General features: G+C 42.7%; 1 protein-coding gene across 1 annotated transcript; it reads right to left on the reverse strand.

The window, feature by feature from the left end:
* Positions 1-904: 904 nt before the first annotated feature.
* ANKRD22 (ankyrin repeat domain 22) lies at positions 905-23,029 on the reverse strand. The gene is made up of 6 exons (XM_087702689.1): positions 22,716-23,029; positions 13,845-14,036; positions 6,520-6,627; positions 4,357-4,434; positions 2,632-2,730; positions 905-1,081 (listed from the first exon to the last, which is right to left on the reverse strand). Exons 1-6 carry the CDS (start codon positions 22,734-22,736, stop codon positions 1,004-1,006), a joined length of 576 nt encoding a protein of 191 aa, XP_087558815.1. The 5' UTR covers positions 22,737-23,029; the 3' UTR covers positions 905-1,003.
* Between the last annotated feature and the right edge of the window lie 326 nt (positions 23,030-23,355).

The following is a 23,355-nucleotide window of genomic DNA, read 5'->3' on the forward strand; positions in this document are numbered from 1 at the left end:
AACACCTTCTATCATTTATTTCCCTTTATTTGTATGCCGCCCTTTTCCCTGGGGGGGACTCAGGGCGGCTCACAGTTCAAAAAAAGAGGGGGGAAGGACAAACAATTTCTAACATACAGACAATACATCATTATTAAAAACGCAACAGTCACACAATTTGAGTGGGGTTAGAATCTTAACCCCAGGCCAGCCGGGACAGCCAGATCTTTAGAGTGGCGCGGAAGGACTGGAGGGTGGTGAGGGTACGAATCTCCACGGGGAGTTCGTTCCAGAGGGTCAGAGCAGCCACCGAGAAGGCTCTCCTCCGAGTAGTTGCCAGTCTACACTGGCTAGATGATGGAATTCGGAGGAGGCCTAATCTATGCGATCGTATCGGTCTAGTGGAGGTAATTGGCAGTATTGGCAGGAGGCGGTCTCTCAAGTTTCCTCTCTCTGTTAGTGAGAATTAAGTCCAATATGGCTGATTCCCTTGTTCCCTTTTCTACCTTTGTTCCTTGTTCCATTACTATTCCATACATTCAGAACAAAATAGACACACACCTTTTGTCAAGCCAAAAGTCAACTTGCAACAGATCTTTATTGCTAAATCTGTTTTGGATTACACCACATATAAATAGCACACTTTAATACCAATGAAATAAATAATATGGCTTATACTATACTAATGGTTTTCAAATTAACAACCACTGTGTAAATTTCAACTAGCTGGGGAATTGTGGGAATTGAAGTCTACACATCTTAAAAGTTCCCAAGTTTGGAAAACGCTGACTTACACTCTTACAAATGTTGTACTTTGGTAAGAAAACAATCATGAAAATAAAAATGACCTTTTGGTGCTCACATTTTGATTTTATCACCCATTAAACCTCAGCAACAGGATTTAATGCAGTCTATTCTTTTATCGGCTGCTTGATGTCACTTGAAATTGTAAAAGGAATTACATTTATTGCAATGAATCGGCCCCATGAATCAGAGCTTTTCTAACAATGTCTGATGTAATGATCTAAGAATCCTTCTTTAATGTATGTTCTATGTTGACGAACTTTAATCTTCTTGCTATGTCCAATGGAGTCTCTCCATCCTGAAATAAAGAGATAAAATGAACAAAGGTGAAAATAATGAATGAAGAAAGCATCAACATAGATAGAATCTAACTTGGCCAACCCAAAGGTGCTTTTTCAAGAGGCAGCTGGACTTTCTTGTTTTTCTTTGAAGACATTTCAAGAAGCTTCTTCAATTCTGACAGGATAGTGTCTTTCCATCCTTCCATCCTCCACCATCCAGTCAGAGCTGGATGAGAAGCAAAATGTCTTCAAAGAAAGTTCAGTTGCCTCTTGAAAAAGCAACTTTGGGATAACCATGACCTGGATGACTGAGAATCTCCACAGATATCTTACTTGGCCAACTTTAGATATTTGAAAGAGTGCTATTGCCAACATTTCATTGTAACTTAAGCAGAATGGTTTTGTTTTGGATAATATCCTTTTGAAGCAAATGTTGCAAGTTCTGGGAGGAAGTAATAATCAATCTTCCTTCCTTCCTTCCTTCCTTCCTTCCTTCCTTCCTTCCTTCCTTCCTTCCTTCCTTCCTTCCTTCCTTCCTTTCTTTCTCCGCCTATCTAATCACAAGGAAACTGGGCAGCTTATAATCATGAATGATAAATATAAACATAATAAAACACAAATAAGTTAAAACAAGCCAAACACTATGATCCAATTAAAGATGGGGAGGACAGGGGCAGGTTGTGGGAGAAGTGGGATCTGTTGTTAATCACACAACCACCTCCATTGTGTTTGCATAATTGTGTTATCTCTAATTCTCAGTGTAGGGATCCCGCATTGTCTGAGAGATTCTTCTGTCATCGTGAGGCCTGCAGGAAAGAACAGAACAGAAAAACCTTTCCCACTAAAGTGGTACCTATTTATCCACTCGCATTTGCATGCTTTAGAACTGCTAAGTTGGCAGGAGCTGAGGTGATTGTCAGCACCTCTTCATTTGGTAATTAGGAAAGAAGACCACGAGACTCCATAGGTAGAAATCAAGTGTACTTTTACTAATTATAAATGATTAAAGGCGTAGCGAAGCGAAGACTGATTATTTAGGCGCGAAAGCGATTGATATATAGAATAACCCATTCCCCACCCCTTGGCATCACAGTTACAGTCCAATCATAATTCTCCGAAGTGTCAGGTGTGAGATAACTTCAAAAGGCATCACTAAGATGGAATGTCGGTGCCGTTAGTCTTGGCGGGAACCTCCTCCACATGCGTAGCCCGACAGGCAGCAGAACTCCAGAACCTTCCTCCAGCACAATTAGTAACCCCTCCCAAATACCATACCCTCCCTCCCCGTTTCATGGCAGCCGAAGCAGCAGCAAAGCAGAGGCTGACAGTGATGTCAATGAAAGCTCACATAGCTCTCAAGTCTTCAACCCTGTCTGTCCGCATTCCAGCTGAGAAGTCCAGCATCTTAACCGTTGAGCCAACGTACTGCTCCATTAAAAAAGAACCCCATTTATATATTTTTCTTTTCTAAAATAAAAAATAGATTCCTCTTTCTTAGTAGAGGAATAGTCCAAATCACAGAGGATGAGCTAGAGATCAAAATTGTAATAAGACTACTTTTTCATACCTTGTCCTTTATGGAAACATCAGCACCTGCTTCAACTAATAATGGAATGATGGACTGGTTCTTCATTTCACAAGCGTAGTGGAGAGAAGTCCGTCCTGACTAGGGGAAAAATATAATACATATTCTTCAGGAATAAGTTGTACCCTTACCCTAATATCCTTCTCAGTAGGTATAAAATTTAAAAAAGGAGCTCTTTCACACAAGCTCTTGAATTATCATGTATTTATACTTTTGGTCTATTGTTTCATCCATTTTTAGTTGGATGAAGAGCTGAGGTGGTGCAGTGGTTAGGGTGCAGTACTGCAGGCCACTTCAGCTGACTGTTTTTTGCAAATAAATGTGTTTTTATTTTCCATTTTCATTTTGTACAGTCACATATATACTGTGCATAGCCGGGGCCATATAACATTGAACAATAAACATAGCCATTCCTCTTGTCAACAATACCCCCCAAAATAGAAACCCAATGAACCTCTTCGACCCTCCATACACCCTTTCTTTTGCCCCCCCCCCTCCAACTTTCCTTCTTCCCTCCATCATTCCCCTCTACCCTACTTCCTCTCCCCCTCTACCACTCCTCTCTCCCAGTACACTCCCTCCCTTCCTTCTCACCCTCCCTCCCACCCTCTCTACCCTCTTTCTTCTATCCTTTTACTCCTCCCTTCGGTGTATTTCTACTATCTATTAATATATTCAGCTTGTCCTATTTTTACAGTGAAATTAAAGAGCAACAGTATACAAGTGCAGTCACGTTACTTTAAAATCTAACACATACTATATATCCTCCCTCCCCCCTCCCCCCTAACGCCCCACCTCCCTCCCCCCACCCCGACTTCCCAGAGCCCGTACACGGTATAGGTTTTTAACAAATACAGTCTAAAATATATTAAGACAAAAGAAATAAAAAAAGAGGTTAATAACATCTCTGCATTAAACTCAGCTTCTTCCTGTTGCACTAACTTTAAGCAGTTTAGATTATTCCTAATCTTAAGCATAGGCTATCTGTAATTTCTTAGTCCCGTATTTGTTTTGTATATAGTCAATCCATTTTTTCCAGCCTCGTTTATATCTCTCATTTGAATGGTCTTTAAGATATGCCGATATTTTAGCCATCTCGGCTAGGTTTGTAACTTTCAATGTCCATTCTTGAGTTGTAGGCAAGCTGACGGTTATCTGCAGTTCAGCGGTTCTAATCTCACCGGCTCAAGGTTGACTCAGCCTTCCATCCTTCTGAGGTGGGTGAAATGAGGACCCAGATCCTCATCAGAGCCTTCCCCAGACTCCTTCCCCCACCCATGTTCCTCCCCAACCTCCTCACTGTCCGAATCTGCTGCCAGCTCCAGCAGAGAGGAGCCAAGGTGGCACAGTGGTTAGGGTGCAGTACTGCAGGCCATTTCAGCTGACTGTTATCTGCAGTTCAGCGGTTCTAATCTCACCGGCTCAAGGTTGACTCAGCCTTCCATCCTTCCGAGGTGGGTGAAATGAGGACCCGGATTATTGGGGGCAATATGCTGACTCTGTAAACCGCTTAGAGAGGGCTGAAAGCCCTATGAAGCGGTATATAAGTCTAACTGCTATTGCTATTGCTATAGCTCCACTGGCCACTGGTGGGTCACAACACACATATTGTATTGATCCTTGCCTCATGTGGCTTGTATCTATTTACCAGCTACCTCCCAAACTATAATCTAGATACAGTTCGAGTATATGAATAGATGCACTTACATCATCTTGAGCGTTAACATATGCGCCAGCTCTAAGCAGCATCTTGATGAGGTGTTCATTCTGCTTACTCTTAGAAACCTGTTTAGCAAATTTTAGGGGTGAGAAAGGCAAAAAAATGGAACATTATTGGGAAATGGGTAACATTGTCATATCAAGCAGTCAGCTAATAAAGACCTTCTCTTATACATTTATCCAAGTCCAGCTGAGGACATCTTGGTCAAGGGTGTCAAACTCGATTTCATTGAGGACCACATCATGTTTGTGTTTGATTTTGGGGGGGACCAGGGGGTCATGGCCAGATCAATGTTACTCATGTCGGGAGTGCCTGTGGTGCAGTGGTGGGTTTCAAAAATTGTTGGAACCTACTCTGTGGGTGTGGCCTCCTTTGTGGGAGTGGCTTGCCACCCATGTGACCGGATATGAAATTATGAATTAGTACTTAGGTTGGTCCAAGTAGCTATTCAGAAACTTTGGCATTGAAGCATGCAAGTCTTAAAGCTGTCAAGTTACAAGATGGTTGCACCCCTAACCCTTTAGAAAAAAAAACTAGGGGTCTTCAAACCTGACAGCTTTAAGACTTGTGGACTTCAACTCCCAGAATTCCTCCTCCAGTCGTGTTGGCTCAGGAACTCTGGCATAGAAGCGTGCAAGTCTTAAAGCTGTCAAGTTACAAGATCCTTGCACCCCTAACCCTTCAGCAGTGATGGATTTCAAAAATTTTTGGAACCTCTTCTGTAGGTGTGGCCTGCTTCCCGGGTCCACTGGTGGAACCTCTTCTAACCGGTCCGGTAGATTTGACGAACCGGTTCTACTGAATAGGTGCGAACTGGTAGGAACCCACCTCTGCTGTGGTGGCTGGAGCCCTCTGAAAGTGGGAAAGGGCTCCCAAGCTCCATTTTTGGCTTCTTTTTTTTTTGGAAAAAAAAAACAGCCTCAGAAAAGCTTCAAAAATGGCTCGAAAAACGCCTCAAAAAAGCCTTAAAAAGTGGTCGAAAAACCCTCAAAAATGGCCCCCAAAAGCCTCAAAAACATCACAAAAAAGCCTGGTCTGTTCCCATCTGTTCTTTACTTTTTCAACGCTATCATATAATTTTTCAGTACCGGTAGTCCTCAACTTACAACAGTGTGTTCAAAGTTACAGCAGCACTGAAAAAAGTGACTGTTTTTCACACTTATGACCTTTGCAGCATCTCTATGGCCACATGAATGAAATTCAGACATACTGACTCACACTTATGATGATTGCAGTGCCCAGGAGTCATGTAATCATCTTTTACAAATGTCTGACAAGCAAAGTCAATGGGGAAGCCAGATTCATTTAGCAGTTGTGTTACTAACTTAACAACTAGCAATAGCAATAGCAGTTAGACTTATATACCACTTCATAGGGCTTTCAGCCCTCTCTAAGCGGTTTACAGAGTCAGCATATATCGCCCCCACAGTCTGGGTCCTCATTTTACCCACCTCGGAAGGATGGAAGGCTGAGTCAACCTTGAGCCAAGGTGGCGCAGTGGTTAAATGCAGCACTGCAGGCTACTGCTAGATCAGCAGTTCAGCGGTTCAAATCTCACCGGCTCAGGGTTGACTCAGCCTTCCATCCTTCCGAGGTGGGTAAAATGAGGACCCAGATTGTTGGGGACAATATGCTGACTCTCTGTAAACTGCTTAGAGAGGCCTGAAAGGCCTATGAAGCGGTATATAAGTCTACTGCTATTGCTATTGCTATTGAGCCGGTGAGATTTGAACCGCCGAACTGCAGCTTAGCAGTCAGCTGAAGTGGCTGCAGTACTGCAGTCTAACCACTGCGCCACCTTGGCTCTGCAGGAAAGGTTGTACAATGGGGCGACATTCATTTAAGAACTATCTTGCTTAGCAACAGAAATTGTGGTGCTCGGTGGTGGTGGTAAGTTGAGGACTGACTGTATTGTGTAAGGACTAATTTTCACATGGAAACGATATGAAATGCTTCATGGAGATAAATCACAGTTACCTCTTTGAGTCAGGAAAGGGAATTATGGTACCCTCAGAGACCAAAACTCCTTGCTAAGTTGAATCCAAATCTAAAACATGTAACTTCAACAACCATGATTAGGTGGTAGAAAGAACAGGGCACACGGATATAACTGTAGGCATCATTCGATACTTGTTTGACCTAGAACTTACCATGAGAAGATATCCTAGCAGCATAACAGGCATTAAAAGTATGATGAGCAAATAATCAAGGAAGCCAAATCGTTTTTTGACTGCATAGTGCAAACAGGTTCTTTCTTCCTAGAGAGAAAGGAAAGAGTTTGAAGGCAGTTTCTCATTCCATCTACCATAAATTATTTATGATTTGTTTGATGTCAGTTTGGAAATGTTTTTGATGCTTTCCCACTGCAGAAATTACCCTGGGGATATTCTCGGTTCCAGGAGAGTTACCCTCAGTTAAAAGGAAAGAAAGAAGGGCCTGGTTGGGATAATAATAATAAGAAATAAGGAATCGAGGAAAGACTAGAATTTCCCTGAATTGTTATCAGCCTGCGGTGGGAATGAGACAACTTGGCACAGTCAACTTGCTACGGCCAACTCATCATGGCCAACTCATTATGGCCAACTCATCATGGCCAACTCATTATGGCCAACTCATTATGGCCAACTCATTGCAGGACAACTCATCATGGCCAACTCATCATGGCCAACTCATCATGGCCAACTCATCATGGCCAACTCATCATGGCCAACTCATCATGGCCAACTCATCATGGCCAACTCATCATGGCCAACTCATTGCAGGACAACTCATCATGGCCAACTCATCATGGCCAACTCATCATGGCCAACTAATTATGGCCAACTCATCATGGCCAACTCATCATGGCCAACTCATCATGGCCAACTATCTGCAGCCAACTCATCATGGCCAACTCGCTCTGGGACAACTCACCATGGGCCAACTTGTTGCGGGACAATTGAACAATTCTATTTAACTGTTTAAAATAAAAATTATATAAATTTTTGCCATTCACATTTCATTCTGTCCCTCTTTTTACATTCTTTTTTTATTCTATTCCACCATTTCTTTGATATGAGGGTAACTCTTGTCCCACACTGAATTGTCCTATGGCAAAATGGCCACGGCAAGTTGTCCTGCAGCAAGTTGGCCATGGCAAGTTGGCCATGGTGAATTGACAGTGGCGAATTCTCATAGACCCACCTGCAGCCTTCTTCTTTTTTCCTAATTCCTACATGAATAATGTATACATTAAAATCTACATGTTTTTGAGGACCTGGATAATTTATTCAGAGAAGTAAAATCTACCACATTGTTCTGACCATGGAGCAAACTCCATGTCCCAACAAAAAACTCTTTTATTGATTTACTGTGAATTCTGCTCATTCACATCCAGCTAAGTCTTTCAAGGGAGGATTTATAGTCACAGAACTTATCTGGCTTTGAGGACCTGGATAATTTATTCAGAGAAGTAAAATCTACCACATTGTTCTGACCATGGAGCAAACTCCATGTCCCAACAAAAAACTCTTTTATTGATTTACTGTGAATTCTGCTCATTCACATCCAGCTAAGTCTTTCAAGGGAGGATTTATAGTCACAGAACTTATCTGGCTTTGAGGACCTGGATAATTTATTCAGAGAAGTAAAATCTACCACATTGTTCTGACCACGGAGCAAACTCCATGTCCCCACAAAAAACTTTTTTATTGATTTACTGTGAATTCTGCTCATTCACATCCAGCTAAGTCTTTCAAGGGAGGATTTATAGCCACAGAACTTATCTGGCTTTGAGGACCTGGATAATTTATTCAGAGAAGTGAAATCTACCACATTGTTCTGACCATGGAGCAAACTCCATGTCCCCACAAAAAACTCTTTTATTGATTTACTGTGAATTCTGCTCATTCACATCCAGCTAAGTCTTTCAAGGGAGGATTTATAGTCACAGAACGTATCTGGCTTGGAGAGCTGCTAGGCCGATATCTGCAAAACTTGGCAAGGAGTCTCGGAGAGTCACGAACCAATTAAGCGAACTGATTGTCTCCTGCAATCTCCACTCCCCCTTCGCTCCTCTTTTATTTCCTCTGGGAGGGGCCGTTCACCGTCCACCTGAGGCCTTACTCCCAAGTCGACCCTTGTTCTTTAGCTGTTCTCTTCGTCTGGCAATTCTGCACATGCGCACACTGGGAACAGGCTCCAGCTGTTTGTCTGCCTCACTGATGTTTGACTCTGAAGGCAGCCCCCTCTCTGCTGCTGACACAGAATCCTCATCAGAGCCTTCCCCAGACTCCTCCCCCCGCCCATGTTCCTCCCCAACCTCCTCACTGTCCGAATCTGCTGCCCGCTCCAGCAGAGAGGAGCCGAGGTGGCGCAGTGGTTAGGGTGCAGTACTGCAGGCCACTTCAGCTGACTGTGATCTGCAGTTCGGCGCTTCTAATCTCACCGGCTCAAGGTTGACTCAGCCTTCCATCCTTCCGAGGTGGGTGAAATGAGGACCCCGACTGTGGGGGCGATATGCTGACTCTGTAAACCGCTTAGAGAGGGCTGAAAGCCCTATGAAGCGGTATATAAGTCTAATTGCTATTGCTATAGCTCGACTGGCCGCTGGTGGGTCACAACACACATATTGTATTGATCCTGGCCTCACGTGGCTTGTATCTATTTACCAGAAAGCTCTGGGAGTTGGCCTGAGAAACATTATTAATATCTCCTCTAGGGAAGGGAGGTTTCATCCTTTTTAAAGCCATCTTCAAGAAGTCCTCACTTAATCTCTTAAATAATGTTGAGCTTCTAAAGTTCCATGTTTTCAAAGCAATCAAAGGTGGTGTCTACTTAGTTTCAGGCAGCGCTAGATGGAATCAGGTTTTAGCAGGAATGAGGTTCAGCTTGCCTTAATCATCTTGATGTATGATGCTCATTTGGAGAGAGAGAGAGAGAAAGAAGGAGTATGATTATGTTGGCCCGCCTAGCAGCTTTTGTCAGATCTGGCATCAAACTGCTTCAGCCCAGCTTCGCTTCGCTTCGATGGCAGCCTGCCATAAAATGTGGCGAGGAGGAATGGGAAGGTAGGGAGGGGGGAAATGACAAGATCTAGAGACGGTATCTGGAAACAACAATTGACAGATCCAAGGACACATGCCTGGGAAAGCAAAATGCCCGTTCAAAGGCGTGCAAAATATGGAACTGATACCAAAACTGTTGTATATGTTTGTGTTGTGTGAGGGAACGAAGCAAGAGCCATGGAATCAGAGAGTAAGATGTTTATTAGTAGGTTGCAAGCGATTCAGAATGTGTTACAACTGTCACAGTATTTATACTCTCAGGTACCAACTGTCATTTAACTGTCATTACAACCACCAATCACAGGCTGTGCTTCGCCCGACCAATTAGAACGCAGCACAGGCTGTTGCTGGGCTATAACAAAAACACCTAATTGGACTCTTATTAGATACGGCCAAGATGACCAAGGGGAGAGAGTCTGGGAGAAGGGGAAAATCCCCTGGGTTGTGCAGGAAATCCTCAGATCTGGCTTTGCTACATTGAAACCCCTTGTCTTCAGTAAAAATTACTCCTTTCATTAAAAATGGAGTCGAGGGTCTTTCTTCCCCTGAATATCCAAGCCAAGACAGGCCTGGCAGTTATTTTCTTCCTGATATTTTGAAATATTTTGAAGTATATATGAAACTGCTGGAGATAGCATCAGAAGTTTACACTGAGTGCTCTGATAACATTCAAAGCAATATCTCTTTCCCAGAATCATCAGGAAATAATGTGACTCAAAAATCCCCATTTTAAAATAATAGACTGGATGAGGCGCAATAAATTGGCTCTAGAAAGCCAATTCATTCATTCATTCATTCATTCATGTATTCATATGTTCATATTCATATTCATATGATATTTCTTAACAGCCCATCCCCTCAGATAAGAGCCGAGGTGGTGCAGTGGTTAGGGTGCAGTACTGCAGGCCACTTCAGCTGACTGTTATCTGCAATTCAGCGGTTCTAATCTCACCGGCTCAAGGTTGACTCAGCCTTCCATCCTTCCGAGGTGGGTAAAATGAGGACCCGGATTGTTGTTGGGGGCAATATGCTGATTCTGTAAACCGCTTAGAGAGGGCTGAAAGCCCTATGAAGCAGTATATAAGTCTAACTGCTATTGCTATAAGTGAAATAAATTCACTTATTTATTTTTTATCCTGGTGACCTTCTACCGCTGCACCATAGAGAGTATTTTAACTTACTGCACTTGTGTATGGTTTGCTAATTGCACAGTGGCAGATGGGACAGAGCTCCAGAGGTTTAACGTCATTGCCCAGAGGACCATTGAATTGCCTCTTTGGAAGAGCTTCATAGCTCCTGCTGCCTTAAGAAAGCACAAAACGTTCTTAAACAGAGGTGGCATTCAGCAGGTTCTGACCAGTTCTGGAGAACCGGTAGCGGAAATTTTGAGTAGTTCGGAGAACTGATATCAGGGCTGCTTCACTTAATAACCAAGAAAGAAATCACTTGATTCTGCAGAATCAAGAATACTTTTACTTCCAAGTTTTATTTCTCTACTATGTTCTACATAGGGCTTCCCTTATGTGTTTTCGGAACTTCAGCTGGTACACAGTGTTGCAGCAAATTGGTCCCCATAGAAACCACCTTGCAGCAATTTTGATTTCTTTAAGTAGTTCTTATTATCTATAAAGCCTCAAGTGATTTGAGCTCAGGAGCTCTGAAGAATGCCTTCTCCTTGCAGATTAGCATTTCACGCTTAGATCCTACAAAGCTTAAACCCCAACAAGTCACCAGAGCCAAGATTTTCCCATGGTTACTCCACATCCATGGGATTTATTTCTCAACATAGTACAAATATTACATCAACCGATTCGATCGCACAGACGAGGCCTTCTCCGGATTCCATCTGCCAGCCAATGTCGGCTGGCGACTCCCCCAGGACAAAAGGAAAAGCTGTCAGAAACGTTGCAGATTCAAAATGCAAGTAAGGTTAAATATTTGGGGATATACTTATCACCTAGATGTAGCACTCTTAAAGAGGATAACTACGCCAGACTAAAACAAAATACAAAGACTTGCAAATAGAAATAGAATGACTATAGCAAACCAAACCAATAGTCATAGGCACCTGTGGCACAATTAAAAAAAAAACATCTGCTTGAGCAACATCTTGAACACCACTGACATTGACAAAATCACCAGCGGTCAATTGCAAAGGCCAGCTATAATTGGAACAGTTTATAATCCTGCGATAATATCTTAAACACCATCAAACGATATCAACTTATCCTAGATCCCTAGGGAGAACCCAGCAGACGTATAAAATCCCACATCCAGTCTAAACATCTGGCTAACTGTGCAACCATCCATAATAATAATGGATAATAGCAATAATAATAGGTACTTTCGGCTGCAATTCCAAAACAGCTGGAGCACCACACAAAAACACCATCAACATTGAGAAAAATCACCACCAGTCAATTGCAAAAGGCAGCATTACTCAGAACCACTGACATCCTACAATGATGCTTTTAATATTATTAAGCAACGATCTCAGGTCCTTGGGAAAGGCTCAGCAGATGGACAAAAAAGGCCAAATGCAGATTAAACTTCTGGCTGACTGTGCATCAAACCGTAATTTTAAAAAAATCAAGCTGGAAAGCCACAATTGGATAATTGAAACGTTATTCTTTTGGTTGTGGTTGTTGCAAGCTTCACGTACATTACATGTACAAATCTAGATATTTTTAACTGTTATTAGAAATTATAATTACAATAGAAAAATACTACAGACTAAAAAGAACGAAAAGGAAAAAAATAGAAAGTGCAGAAAGTAGAAAAGGAAGAAAAAATAAGAATACAGCAAAGAAAAGATTTTCCCTCACAACGTATAAAATTTTAGTAGCCATCTCTTAAAATTCAACAAATGATCTTTTCTTTTCATATCTTATCTACAAACCAAGATACGGGTTACCATAAAAATTACGTCAGGTATGCAGCCATCTTTTCTTTTGGATCTTTGGCCTGCTACACTTTCTATTACTCTACTATGCATTTTCTATTGTGGGAAAATGGGAGAGGAGATTGTACGGAGTTTGATGCTATGTAGCCATAACAAAATTCTTTCCAGAAAACCAAGGTCATCCTTTCTCTCTGCACCTCTGCACCTGACCGGAACTGGATGGGTGAAACTACCAGCATGGCAGTGGAAGATTGGACCATGGGATGGACTCATGGGTGTAGGGGCAAGATCTTGAACTTTCAACTGGGGGGGTGGGGAAAACCAGGAAGCCTTCAGATTTGGGTTTTCCCAGATGTGTCAACATGGCTCTCTTAATAAATTAGAACCTTGAGCAATACTTTGCCTCAGAGTCTGATTTACTTTGGGGTGCTATTTGGAACCCTGACACGTTAGTTATGTCTCCTTGTTTTGCCTGTGTCTGGATTTTCTGTCTCACCTTTCAGAACTCAAGAAAGAAAATCTACATGCCCCCAAAGCTTAGAGGCAGTGGTGGGGTTCAAATAATTTAACAATCGGTTCCCTGCCCTAATGATTTCTTCCAACAATCAGTTCATCAAACTGCTCAGAAAGTTCACAGTACGTTCTTCTGAAGTGGTGCGAACTGGCAGAATCCCACCACTGCTTAGAGGTGATTTTATTTTTTTATTTTTTTTAATAATTTTTATTTTATTTTATCAATTTCATATATACATTCACAAGTATATGATCTCATAACTGTTATTAATAATATGTATTTATAACAATTTTTCCCTACAGTTGACAATATACTTGAAGATTGCTTTTTTAACATCCCATAGATCCATCTTATCTTACAACGGTCCTACTTCTTCTTCCCTCCTTCCCTCTTTCCTTCCCTCGTTTCTTCTCTCCTACTCCCCTTCCTTCCCTCATTCCTTCCCTCCCTCCTTCCCCTTCCCTCCTTCTCTCCTTCCCTCCTTCCTTCCCTCCTTTCTTTTCTCCTTCTCTCCTTCCTTTTCCCCCTCCTTTCCTCCTTCCTTCCCCCTTCCTTCTCTCCTACATTCCCTCCTTCCTTCCCTCCTTTCTTCTCTCCTTCTCTCCTTCCTTCCCTCCTTCCTTCCCTCCTTCCTTCCCTCCTTTCTTCTCTCCTTCCTTCCCTCCTTCCTTCCCTCCTTGCTTCCCTCCCTCCTTCCTACCCCCCTTTCTTCTCTTTCTTCTCTCCTTCCTTCCTCCTCTCCTTTCCCTTCTCTCCTTCCCCTTCCTCCCCTTTACCCTTCCCCTCTTCTTCCCATTCCTCCCCTCTTTTCTACTCTTACATTCTGCCTTTCCCTGTCTCCTATTCCGCTTAGAGGTGATTTTAAAGCAGTGTTTTCAAACCTAACAACAATAAGATGTGTGAATTTCAACTCCCAGAATTCCTCAGCTAGCATATCCTTCCTCTATTCTCTTTCGACATCAGTCCTGGTTTTAGCAACCTAAGACGAGGTACAATTGCAGTAGCTGCTCTCACCTTATTTTTAATGTTCACATCAGCGTTCATTTTCAGAAGGTAACTGACGATTCTGTTGTGCCCCTTTTTGCATGCACAGATTAACGCCGTGTCTCCACTAAAATAGTCCTGGATATTCAGATTATTTCTGTCTTCTTCCAATAGGAGCTGAAGTTCATTTAAGTCGTTATTATAAGCGGCCTGGCAAATGGGCTGAGGGAAGGAAAGAGAGAAAGGCAGGAGAATCTCAGTAAGGAGTTTCAACAACGTTTTTATTTTATTTTTATTTTATCAATTTCATATATACATTCACAATTATATGATCTCATAACTGTTATTAATAATATGTATTTATAACAATTTTTCCCTACAGTTGACAATATATTTGAAGATTGCTTTTTTTAACATCCCATAGATCCATCTTATCTTACAACGGTCCTACTTCTTCTTCCCTCCCCCCTCTTTCCTTCCCTCGTTTCTTCTCTCCTACTCTCCTTCCTTCCCTCCCTCCTTCCCCTTCCCTCCTTCTCTCCTTCCCTCCTTCCTTCCCTCCTTCCTTTCCTCCTTCCTTCCCCCTTCCTTCTCTCCTACATTCCCTCCTTCCTTCCCTCCTTTCTTCTCTCCTTCTCTCCTTCCTTCCCTCCTTCCTTCCCTCCCTCCTTCCCTCCCTCCTTCCTACCCCCCTTTCTTCTCTTTCTTCTCTCCTTCCTTCCTTCCTCCTCTCCTTTCCCTTCTCTCCTTCCCCTTCCTCCCCTTTACCCTTCCCCTCTTCTTCCCATTCATCCCCTCTTTCCTACTCTTACATTCCCTCCCATTCTTCCTCTGCCTGAGTTTCAACAACTTTTGATTTAAGACAAAACGATAAATATATGATGGGTTGTGGCTCAGACGCTGAGCTTGTTGATCAGAAAGGTCGGCAGTTCGGCGGTTCGAATCCCTAGTGCCGCGTAACGGAGTGAGCTCCTGTTACTTGTCCCAGCTTCTGCCAACCTAGCAGTTCGAAAGCACGTAAAAATGCAAGTAGAAAAATAGGAACCACCTTTGGTGGGAAGGTAACAAGTGTTTTATGCACCTTCGGCGTTTAGTCATGCCAGACACATGACCATGGAGACGTCTTCGGACAGCGCTGGCTCTTCGGCTTTGAAATTGAGATGAGCACTGCCCCCTAGAGTCAGGAACGACTAGCCCGTATGTGCGAGGGGAACCTTTACTTCATCACATTCGTCCACCATTTTGAATTGTAGCACACACATACTTATTTCTTTTTTCTTTTTTTAAATATCCTTTTTTATTTTCCATTTTCATAACATATAATCACATGCATACTATTACATAGCCAATATCCTATTGTATTAAGTAGTAATTACATCAGTTCCTCTTGTCATCAACGCCCAGAAAGATAAAAACCCATTATTAGCTCTTCTGCTCTCCATACACCTCTTTCTTCTACCTCTCTCCTACCTCCTTTCTTCCCTCCATCATCCTTTTCTACTCTACTTCCCCTTCCTTTCTCCTTCTCCTCTCTCTTCATTCCACTCCTCCTTATCCTCCTCATCTTCCCCCTTTATCCTCTCTCCTATCCCTCTCTTCCCATCTTTCTTCTCTCCTCTGTTTCCCACTCTTCCTCTCTCCTATCCCTCTCTTCCCATCTTTCTTCTCTCCTCTGGTTCCCACTCTTCCTCTCTCCTATCCCTCTCTTCCCATCTTTCTTCTCTCCTCTGTTTCCCACTCTTCCTCTCTCCTATCCCTCTCTTCCCATCTTTCTTCTCTCCTCTGGTTCCCACTCTTCCTCTCTCCTATCCCTCTCTTCCCATCTTTCTTCTCTCCTCTGTTTCCCACTCTTCCTCTCTCCTATCCATCTCTTCCTATCTTTCTTCTCTCCTCTGTTTCCCACTCTTCCTCTCTCCTATCCCTCTCTTCCCATCTTTCTTCTCTCCTCTGTTTCCCACTCTTCCTCTCTCCTATCCCTCTCTTCCCATCTTTCTTCTCTCCTCTGTTTCCCACTCTTCCTCTCTCCTATCCATCTCTTCCTATCTTTCTTCTCTCCTCTGTTTCCCACTCTTCCTCTCCTTGGTGTATTTCAGCTTCTGAGCAAACTCCATTCTATGTTGATGGTATTTATGCTTCCATATCAATATACTTAACATATCTTAGTTTTAAAGAGAAAAATAAGAGAAGACAGTATACATGTGCGATCATATTACTTTAAAATCTAACACCCCTCGTCAAGCCTAAAATACAAATTCTTGGTGAAACAAAAAAATAAAAATAAATAAATAAACTGCAAACATCCCTGTTTTTTTATTTCCAAAGAATGGCTCTTGGGTCTTTGCTGGTATACAAACGCTGTCTTGGAAATAAGGTTATCATGTTATCAACATGCCGTTTTCTATTTCATCGTTTTGTTTTATTTTAAAATCAAATTAAATCAGCACAGGCACCTGGTGAGCAATAGCAATATATAGCAATAGCAATAGCAGTAGACTTATATACCGCTTCATAGGCCTTTTGGAAAGATCACAGGAGAATTAATGCCTATAGGGATCACCCTGGATACAAATGTGTGATGAAGAAATTAATATACATGCTAAAGTAAAGTAAAATAGTTTTTAAAAAGTGTGCAATTCAGGGACCCCTTGAGTAAGTATTGCACTAAGGCTGCAGTTCCACATTAAATCCACAAAGTGGTGCCAATACATTAACCATTAATCTAAAATTACTGGTGTGACAGCTTCAAGGACTGCTGAGTTACCAATCACTCATGTTTTTTTCCTGAATCATTTTCCCCCCCACTGTAAAGCCCAATGGGCAGGATACAGCGAGATCTTCATGCTTTAGCATCCATTCTCAGAATAAGAATTCTTGAGTCATTTGGGAAAGAACTACTATTGCAAACTGTACAACTGATAGGTCCCACCACAAAGGAGAGCTTCGTGGAGATGACTGTCTTCTTGGGGTTTGCAGGGGGTACCCTATTCTATCATCAGCTCCAGGTCCAGCTATGACAACTTCCTGGGAGTCCTCCTGGCTACACAACTTAGTTTAGAAGAACACCAAGGTGTTTAGAAGAGCCAAGGTGGCGCAGTGGTTAAACGCAGCACTGCAGGCTACTGCTAGATCAGCAGTTCAGCGGTTCAAATCTCACTGGCTCAGGGTTGACTCAGCCTTCCATCCTTCCGAGGTGGGTAAAATGAGGACCCAGATTGTTGGCGGCAATATGCTGACTCTCTGTAAACTGCTTAGAGAGGCCTGAAAGGCCTATGAAGCGGTATATAAGTCTACTGCTATTGCTATTGCTATTGCTACCTGATGGCCGTGACCCGGGGGGGGGGGGGCTTTTACCAGGTTCACCTGACACGTCAGTTGCGCCCCTTTCTGGATCGGGATGCTCTATGCACAGTCACTACTTGAGAGACCGCCTACTGCCAATTACCTCCACTAGACCGATAAGATCGCATAGATTAGGCTTCCTCCGAATTCCATCAGCCAGCCAGTGTAGACTGGCAACTACCCGGAGGAGGGCCTTCTCGGTGGCTGCTCCGACCCTCTGGAACGAACTCCCCGTGGAGATCCGGACCCTCACCACCCTCCAGACCTTCTGCACCGCCCTTAAGATCTGGCTATCCCGGCAGGCCTGGGGTTAAAGACTCTAACCCCTACTCGAATTGTATGACTGTTGAGTTCTTAAATGATGTTGTGTCTTTATGTTGTAAATTGTTTGTCCTCCCCCCCCCCCTTCGAACTGTGAGCCGCCCTGAGTCCCCCCAGGGAAAAGGGCAGCATACAAATAAAGTGAAAACTAAACTAAACTAAAAACTCATGCCCTTGTCCTTTCTCGCCTGGACTACTGCAATGCTCTCTACATGGGGCTCCCCTTGAAGAGCACCCGGAAGCTTCAGCTGGTCCAGAATGCAGCCGTGTGGGTTATCATGGGGGCATCTAGGTGCTCCCATGTTACACTCCTTTTAGGAAGCATGCACTGGTTGCCAGTTGTCTTCCGGGTGTGATTCAAGGTACTAATTATGACCTTCAAAGCGCTCCGTGGCTTAGGCCCAGGGTACCTGCGAGACCACCTACTGCCACCGGTAGTCTCCCACCATCCAGTGCGATCCCACAGAGTTGGCCTCCTCAGGGTGCCGTCGGCCAGACAGTGTCGGCTAGCGACCCCCAGGGGGGAGAGCCTTCTCTGTGGGAGCGCCTTCCCTCTGGAATGAACTGCCCCCGGAGCTTCGTATAATCCCCGTCCTCCGGTCCTTCTGACGCGCCCTAAAAAGTTAGCTTTTCCAGCAAGCCGGCCTGGCTTGAATAGAATAAAATACAGGATTAATTTGGTTGTTAATTTCAATATAATTTTTAAAATTTTATTGTAAATATCAATTGGGTTTTTTTTTTGGATACTTTATTTAATGTCCCTTTTAATTTTTGTAATATGTTACATATGTTTTGTAATATGTGTTTTCTTATAATATGTGTGTCGTCACTTATAAAGCCCTTCATGGTGTTGAACCTGGGTACTTGAGAAACCGCCTGCCGCGAATCACCTCCACCAGACCGATTAGATCCCACAGATTAGGCCTCCTCCGAATTCCATCCGCCGGCCAGTGCTGACTGGCTACCACCTGGAGGAGAGCCTTCTCTGTGGCTGCTCCAGCCCTTTGGAACAAGCTCCCCGTGGAGATTCGCACCCTCACCACCCTCCAGGCCTTCCGCAAAGCCCTTAAAACCTGGCTGTTCCGACAGGCCTGGGGCTAAAGAGCTGTTGCCCCTGTCTCGAATGGTATGGTTGTTGTGCTTTTAAATTATGTATTGTTTTGTGTTGTTGTCTAATTGTTTGTATTCCCCCTTCCCTTGTTTTGAGCTGTGAGCCGCCCTGAGTCCCCCTCGGGGGAAAAGGGCGGCATACAAATGAAATAAACAGTTAAACAGTTAGACTGTTGTTTCAAAGATTTATAAATCTAATCGGCTGTGCCATGCAGAGATCCCTGACTTCTAATGTTAATGAATCCAAATTGGCACCTCTTTAAGGAATGCAAACTGCTTAACAAAAGGCTGGTGAAAAAGGCTGTAAAATAGGTGAGAACTGTTGTTGTTTTATCCTAACCAATCAAAAGGTAAACGACCATCCGACCTTCTCCTCTCCAAGGCTATAAAACTTACCGTAGTTTTCGGAGTATAAGATGCACCAAGATTTTGAAGAGGTACATTAAAAAAAAACAAACAGTTTTTGCAGTCTCCCAAACCCTCTCATGCCTCATTTTTTTTGATGAAATTACGGAGCATGCCGAGAGTTTGAGAGACTTGCAAAGTGCTAGCAATAGCAATAGCAGTTAGACTTATATACCGCTTCATAGGGCTTTCAGCCCTCTCTAAGCGGTTTACAGAGTCAGCATATTGCCCCCAACAACAATCCGGGTCCTCATTTCACCCACCTCAGAAGGATGGAAGGCTGAGTCAACCCTGAGCCGGTGAGATTTGAACAGCCGAACTGCAGACAGCTGAAGTAGCCTGCAGTGCTGCATTTAACCACTGCGCCACCTCGTCCTCTTGGGAGCTGGGGAAAAAACAAGCAAAAAAGGCCCCGTTTTTTGCCAAGTAAAGGGCCTAGCTTTTAGGAGGCTTGTAGAGTGCTCCTCCGGGTGGGTGGGTGGGGGCAAAAACAAGCAAAAAACGGCACATTTTTTGCTTGTTTTTGCCTCCCCAGCCCCCAGGAGTACTCTACAAGCCTCCTAAAGGCTTTGCACGGACATTTTAGTGGAGAGGACGGGGTTTCAGGAGGCAAAAAATGCTGTATTCAGTGTATAAGACGCACCCAGATTTTCACCCTCTTTTTTTGGGCTGGGGAGGAAAGGTGCGTCTTATACTCCAAAAAATACGGTAGGTTTCAGGAATTGCGTAATTTCAGTCCAAAATGGACTATCCATCTTTGTGAGAGAAAGAAAAGAGGAAACTACATGAAGGGAATTCTCGAACAGAGCAGTTTGACTCTATGAGTTATTCAAATTCAAGCCAATTGTCATAATAACTTTCAGTTCAGCCGTAATGCCAGCAATTATAAGATCCCCCCGAGGATGAAGAACTTGAATCTCAGTTTTCTTCTTTTCTTTCTCCACATGACCACGGACACATCTACGGACAGTGTTGGCTCTTCGGCTTTGAAACGGAGATGAGTACCTACCCCTCAGAGTCAGGAACGACTGGCACATATGTGCGAGCAGAATCTTTTACCTTTATCTTTATATCATCCTGACTTTCTCTTTTATCTGGGAATGTTTTATATACAAGTGTTTCATCAGCATGGATTGTGCTTTGGTATCACCGCCTGTCTTCATTTTGCATTTCAAGACAGCGGATGAACAAGAGCCGCAATAACCCAGGTGAAGGATTCAGAAATCCAAATCGTTTCTGAAATGGAATGCAGTTCAACTGGATATGTGTATACTACCAATCTCTGTGTGTTTATAGATAAGAGGGTTCAGAATCCAAATTGCATTTTTTCCTCATTACTTTTGAAAAAGAGGGATCTTCTCCCCTAGCTACAGAGTTTTCATAAGTTTTTAAATGCAAAATTAATTTTTTTCTTGAACAACGACAGAGAGTTGTATCTGTTAACCTTGTGAGATAATCAAGGCAAAAAGCACAGCCAGGAATTTTAGCTTAACTTTATCGTAAAAATGCATTAGCAGAATCTTGCAAGTCTGAAAGCACATCTTCCATCCCTCTTTTTTACTTTCCCAAAAATTATGGATTGTTCCTTCTGAGATTCTTTTACCATACCTCCACTTTTAGACTAAAATTTAATTTATCAGGCAGTGGCTTTTCCTCGTGTCTCCCAAGATCATTGCCACATACTAAAGGAGAATATAATGTTTCCCCTTGCACATATGTGCTAGTCATTCCTGACTCTAGGAGGCAGTGCTCATCTCTGTTTCAAAGCTGAAGAGCCAGTGCTGTCTGAAGACATCGCTGTAGCCATCTGGCCGGCACGTCTAAACGCCGAAGGAGCACGGAACGCTGTTATCTTCCCACCAAAGGTGGTTCCTATTTTTCTACTTGCATTTTTACACGCTTTCAAACTGCTAGGTTGAAAGAAGCTGGGACAAGTCATGGGAGCTCACTCCATTACGTGGTGCTAGGGATTCAAACCGCCGAACTGCCAACCTTTCTGATCAACAAGCTCAGCATCTTAGCCACCGAGCCACCAATTCCCTGATTTGTAATGTAGAAAATCCCAAAATACTATTTACTATGGTGTAATACAGTTTACTATTCTTTAAGCTTGGAATTGTAAGCCAATTTGATGTAATCAATAAAGACTAGACACGATGTGTTAGATCTCAATGCAATGTGACTTCACATGTATACTGTTTTTCTCTAATTTTTCTTTAAAAATAGGATAAGCCAAATACATTAACATATAATGGAAATACACCGAGGGGAGGAGGAGTAGGAAAGAAGAAAGATGGGTAGAGAGGGATGGGAGAGAGGGTGGGGGGGAAGGCGAAAGGGAAGGGGGGAGCGGATCTGGAGAGAGGAGTGGTAGAGGGCGAGGGGAAGTAGGGTAGAGGGGGATAATGGAGGGAAGATAGAAAGTTGGAGGGTGGTGGAAGAAAGAGGTGTATGGAGAATGGAAGAGGTATATTGGGCTTTTATTTTCTGGGGCATTGTCGACAAGAGGAATTGATGCAATTACTGTTTAATACTGTATGTGAGTGTATGAAAATGAAAATAAAATATACTAAAGGGAAAAAAATAAATAAAGGCTTTGTGGAAGTGAAAGTTGGATTTTAAAAAAGGAAGAATACTTGTGAACTGTATTAATGGAGAAGACTCCAGGAAAACTATGGGGAATATCAGGGATAGCTATATAAATATAGCTGTAGCAAATATAGGAGTGAATAATCAGAGTCCTCACTTAAATGACCAGGCACAAAGTATGCAAATATATATTAATATGAAATGTATTGTGCAAAGACGTAACTCTGGATAAGTCTATAGTTCTGGGAAAGGTAGAAAGATAGAGAAGAGGACAATCATTCACAAGGAAATAAGGAAAGACTCATTAAAGCAATAATGGGTGCACCATAGGAAAACGTGAAGGATCAGGAAGAAAATATATCATTGTGGCTGATAAGAGTGAATGCATAAAAAATAAATGGCACATAATCAGGTTTGGAATTAAATGTAGACATAGGAACTTAGAAGAGGTTTTGGCAATATAGCTATAATCACGGAGTTAAGTTTCTGTTTTAGATGCTGCTCATACTTCCTAATGTAAACTGAAATCTTTAGTTAGGGTGATGAAGCAAGATATATCATTATTATGTTTATACATGTTTCTTTGCTCACTCAAATTCAACACGCTGTTCCTGTTAAGAGTGCTTTGAACAGGTTTTGTCCTGTTAGGAACTGGCATATGCTTTAAATATCTAGCTCTATTTTAATTCCCTTTCTTTTACTAAAAAAGACTAGATTTGTCATTAGAACATTCACTAATCTATACAGGTACGGAGAAGGTAAATCTGCTTTTTTCTTATTGGTAGCAAGCAAGCCCTTGATAGAACTTTCATTGCTGTATCTCCCACTGACAACTTTAACCAACAGCTCCAAACTCCCTGATCAAGAGGTCTCATGAGCCACTTTTTCTGATTTCCATAAGCCACACAACCCAATTTCAAATATTTCCCTCTTCTAACTTCAATTCGATCCATGTTTTAATGGAAAACTGTTGATTATTCCACTGGCAACTGATTCCCCACAGAGATGCAATTTCTTAGACTTGACAATTTATCAAACTGCTTGAATTTGATAAAACAAAATCAAACTGGCTGCAGTGCATAATAGCTACTGTTGACGCCCATTTTAATAGTAGTAAATTGCTACAGAGTAACTTACCTGTGAATATAGTATCCCCATGTTTTTCCTTTTGCTGCCACTTGAAATCCTTTCATTAAATGTCTTTAAAATGTGATCCTCAAAGCCTTTTTAGCGGAATAGGGTGGAAAGCAAACAAGACCAGGGACTGTGCATTTTCCTTAAGTTCCCTACATTCTTCCTATACTTGATCTACGTGCTTTCTTAACCAGACGCAGAATGAGAGGCTCCACCCGGTGAAATAGACGTGTCCAGTCACTTCCTGCAAGTCCATACAACTCTGTGTAAGTTACAACAGAGAAGGTATTGGCACAGTTTGTCAGTGAAGCAATAAAACAGTGGTTGGCTTAAGGAGAGGTTTTGCAAACAACTGCAAAGATAAATTAACATCCATACAAGTTTATGTCTAAGGAGACTGGAATGAAACCTCAGAATGTACAGGTAGAGGAGTTTAAAAAGCTCTCACTTCCTAAATAGTAACGGCCTAATCCTTCTTTGTATGAGTCCCGTGTTTAATCTGCCTACTTTTATGGAGGGGTGAAAATTAAGTCATAACCCGTTAACAGGAGGTCAAAGGCTTGATGGCAGTTGCAACAGTAGTTCAATAAGGAAGAGAGAGAAAGAGGGAGGGGGAGAGAGGGAGGGGAGGATCTCAACAGTA

Source organism: Thamnophis sirtalis, unplaced genomic scaffold, assembly GCF_051295495.1.
Source record: "Thamnophis sirtalis isolate CommonGarterSnake01/CBP01778 unplaced genomic scaffold, rThaSir2_p1.2 scaffold_15, whole genome shotgun sequence".
NCBI lineage: Eukaryota > Metazoa > Chordata > Lepidosauria > Squamata > Natricidae > Thamnophis > Thamnophis sirtalis.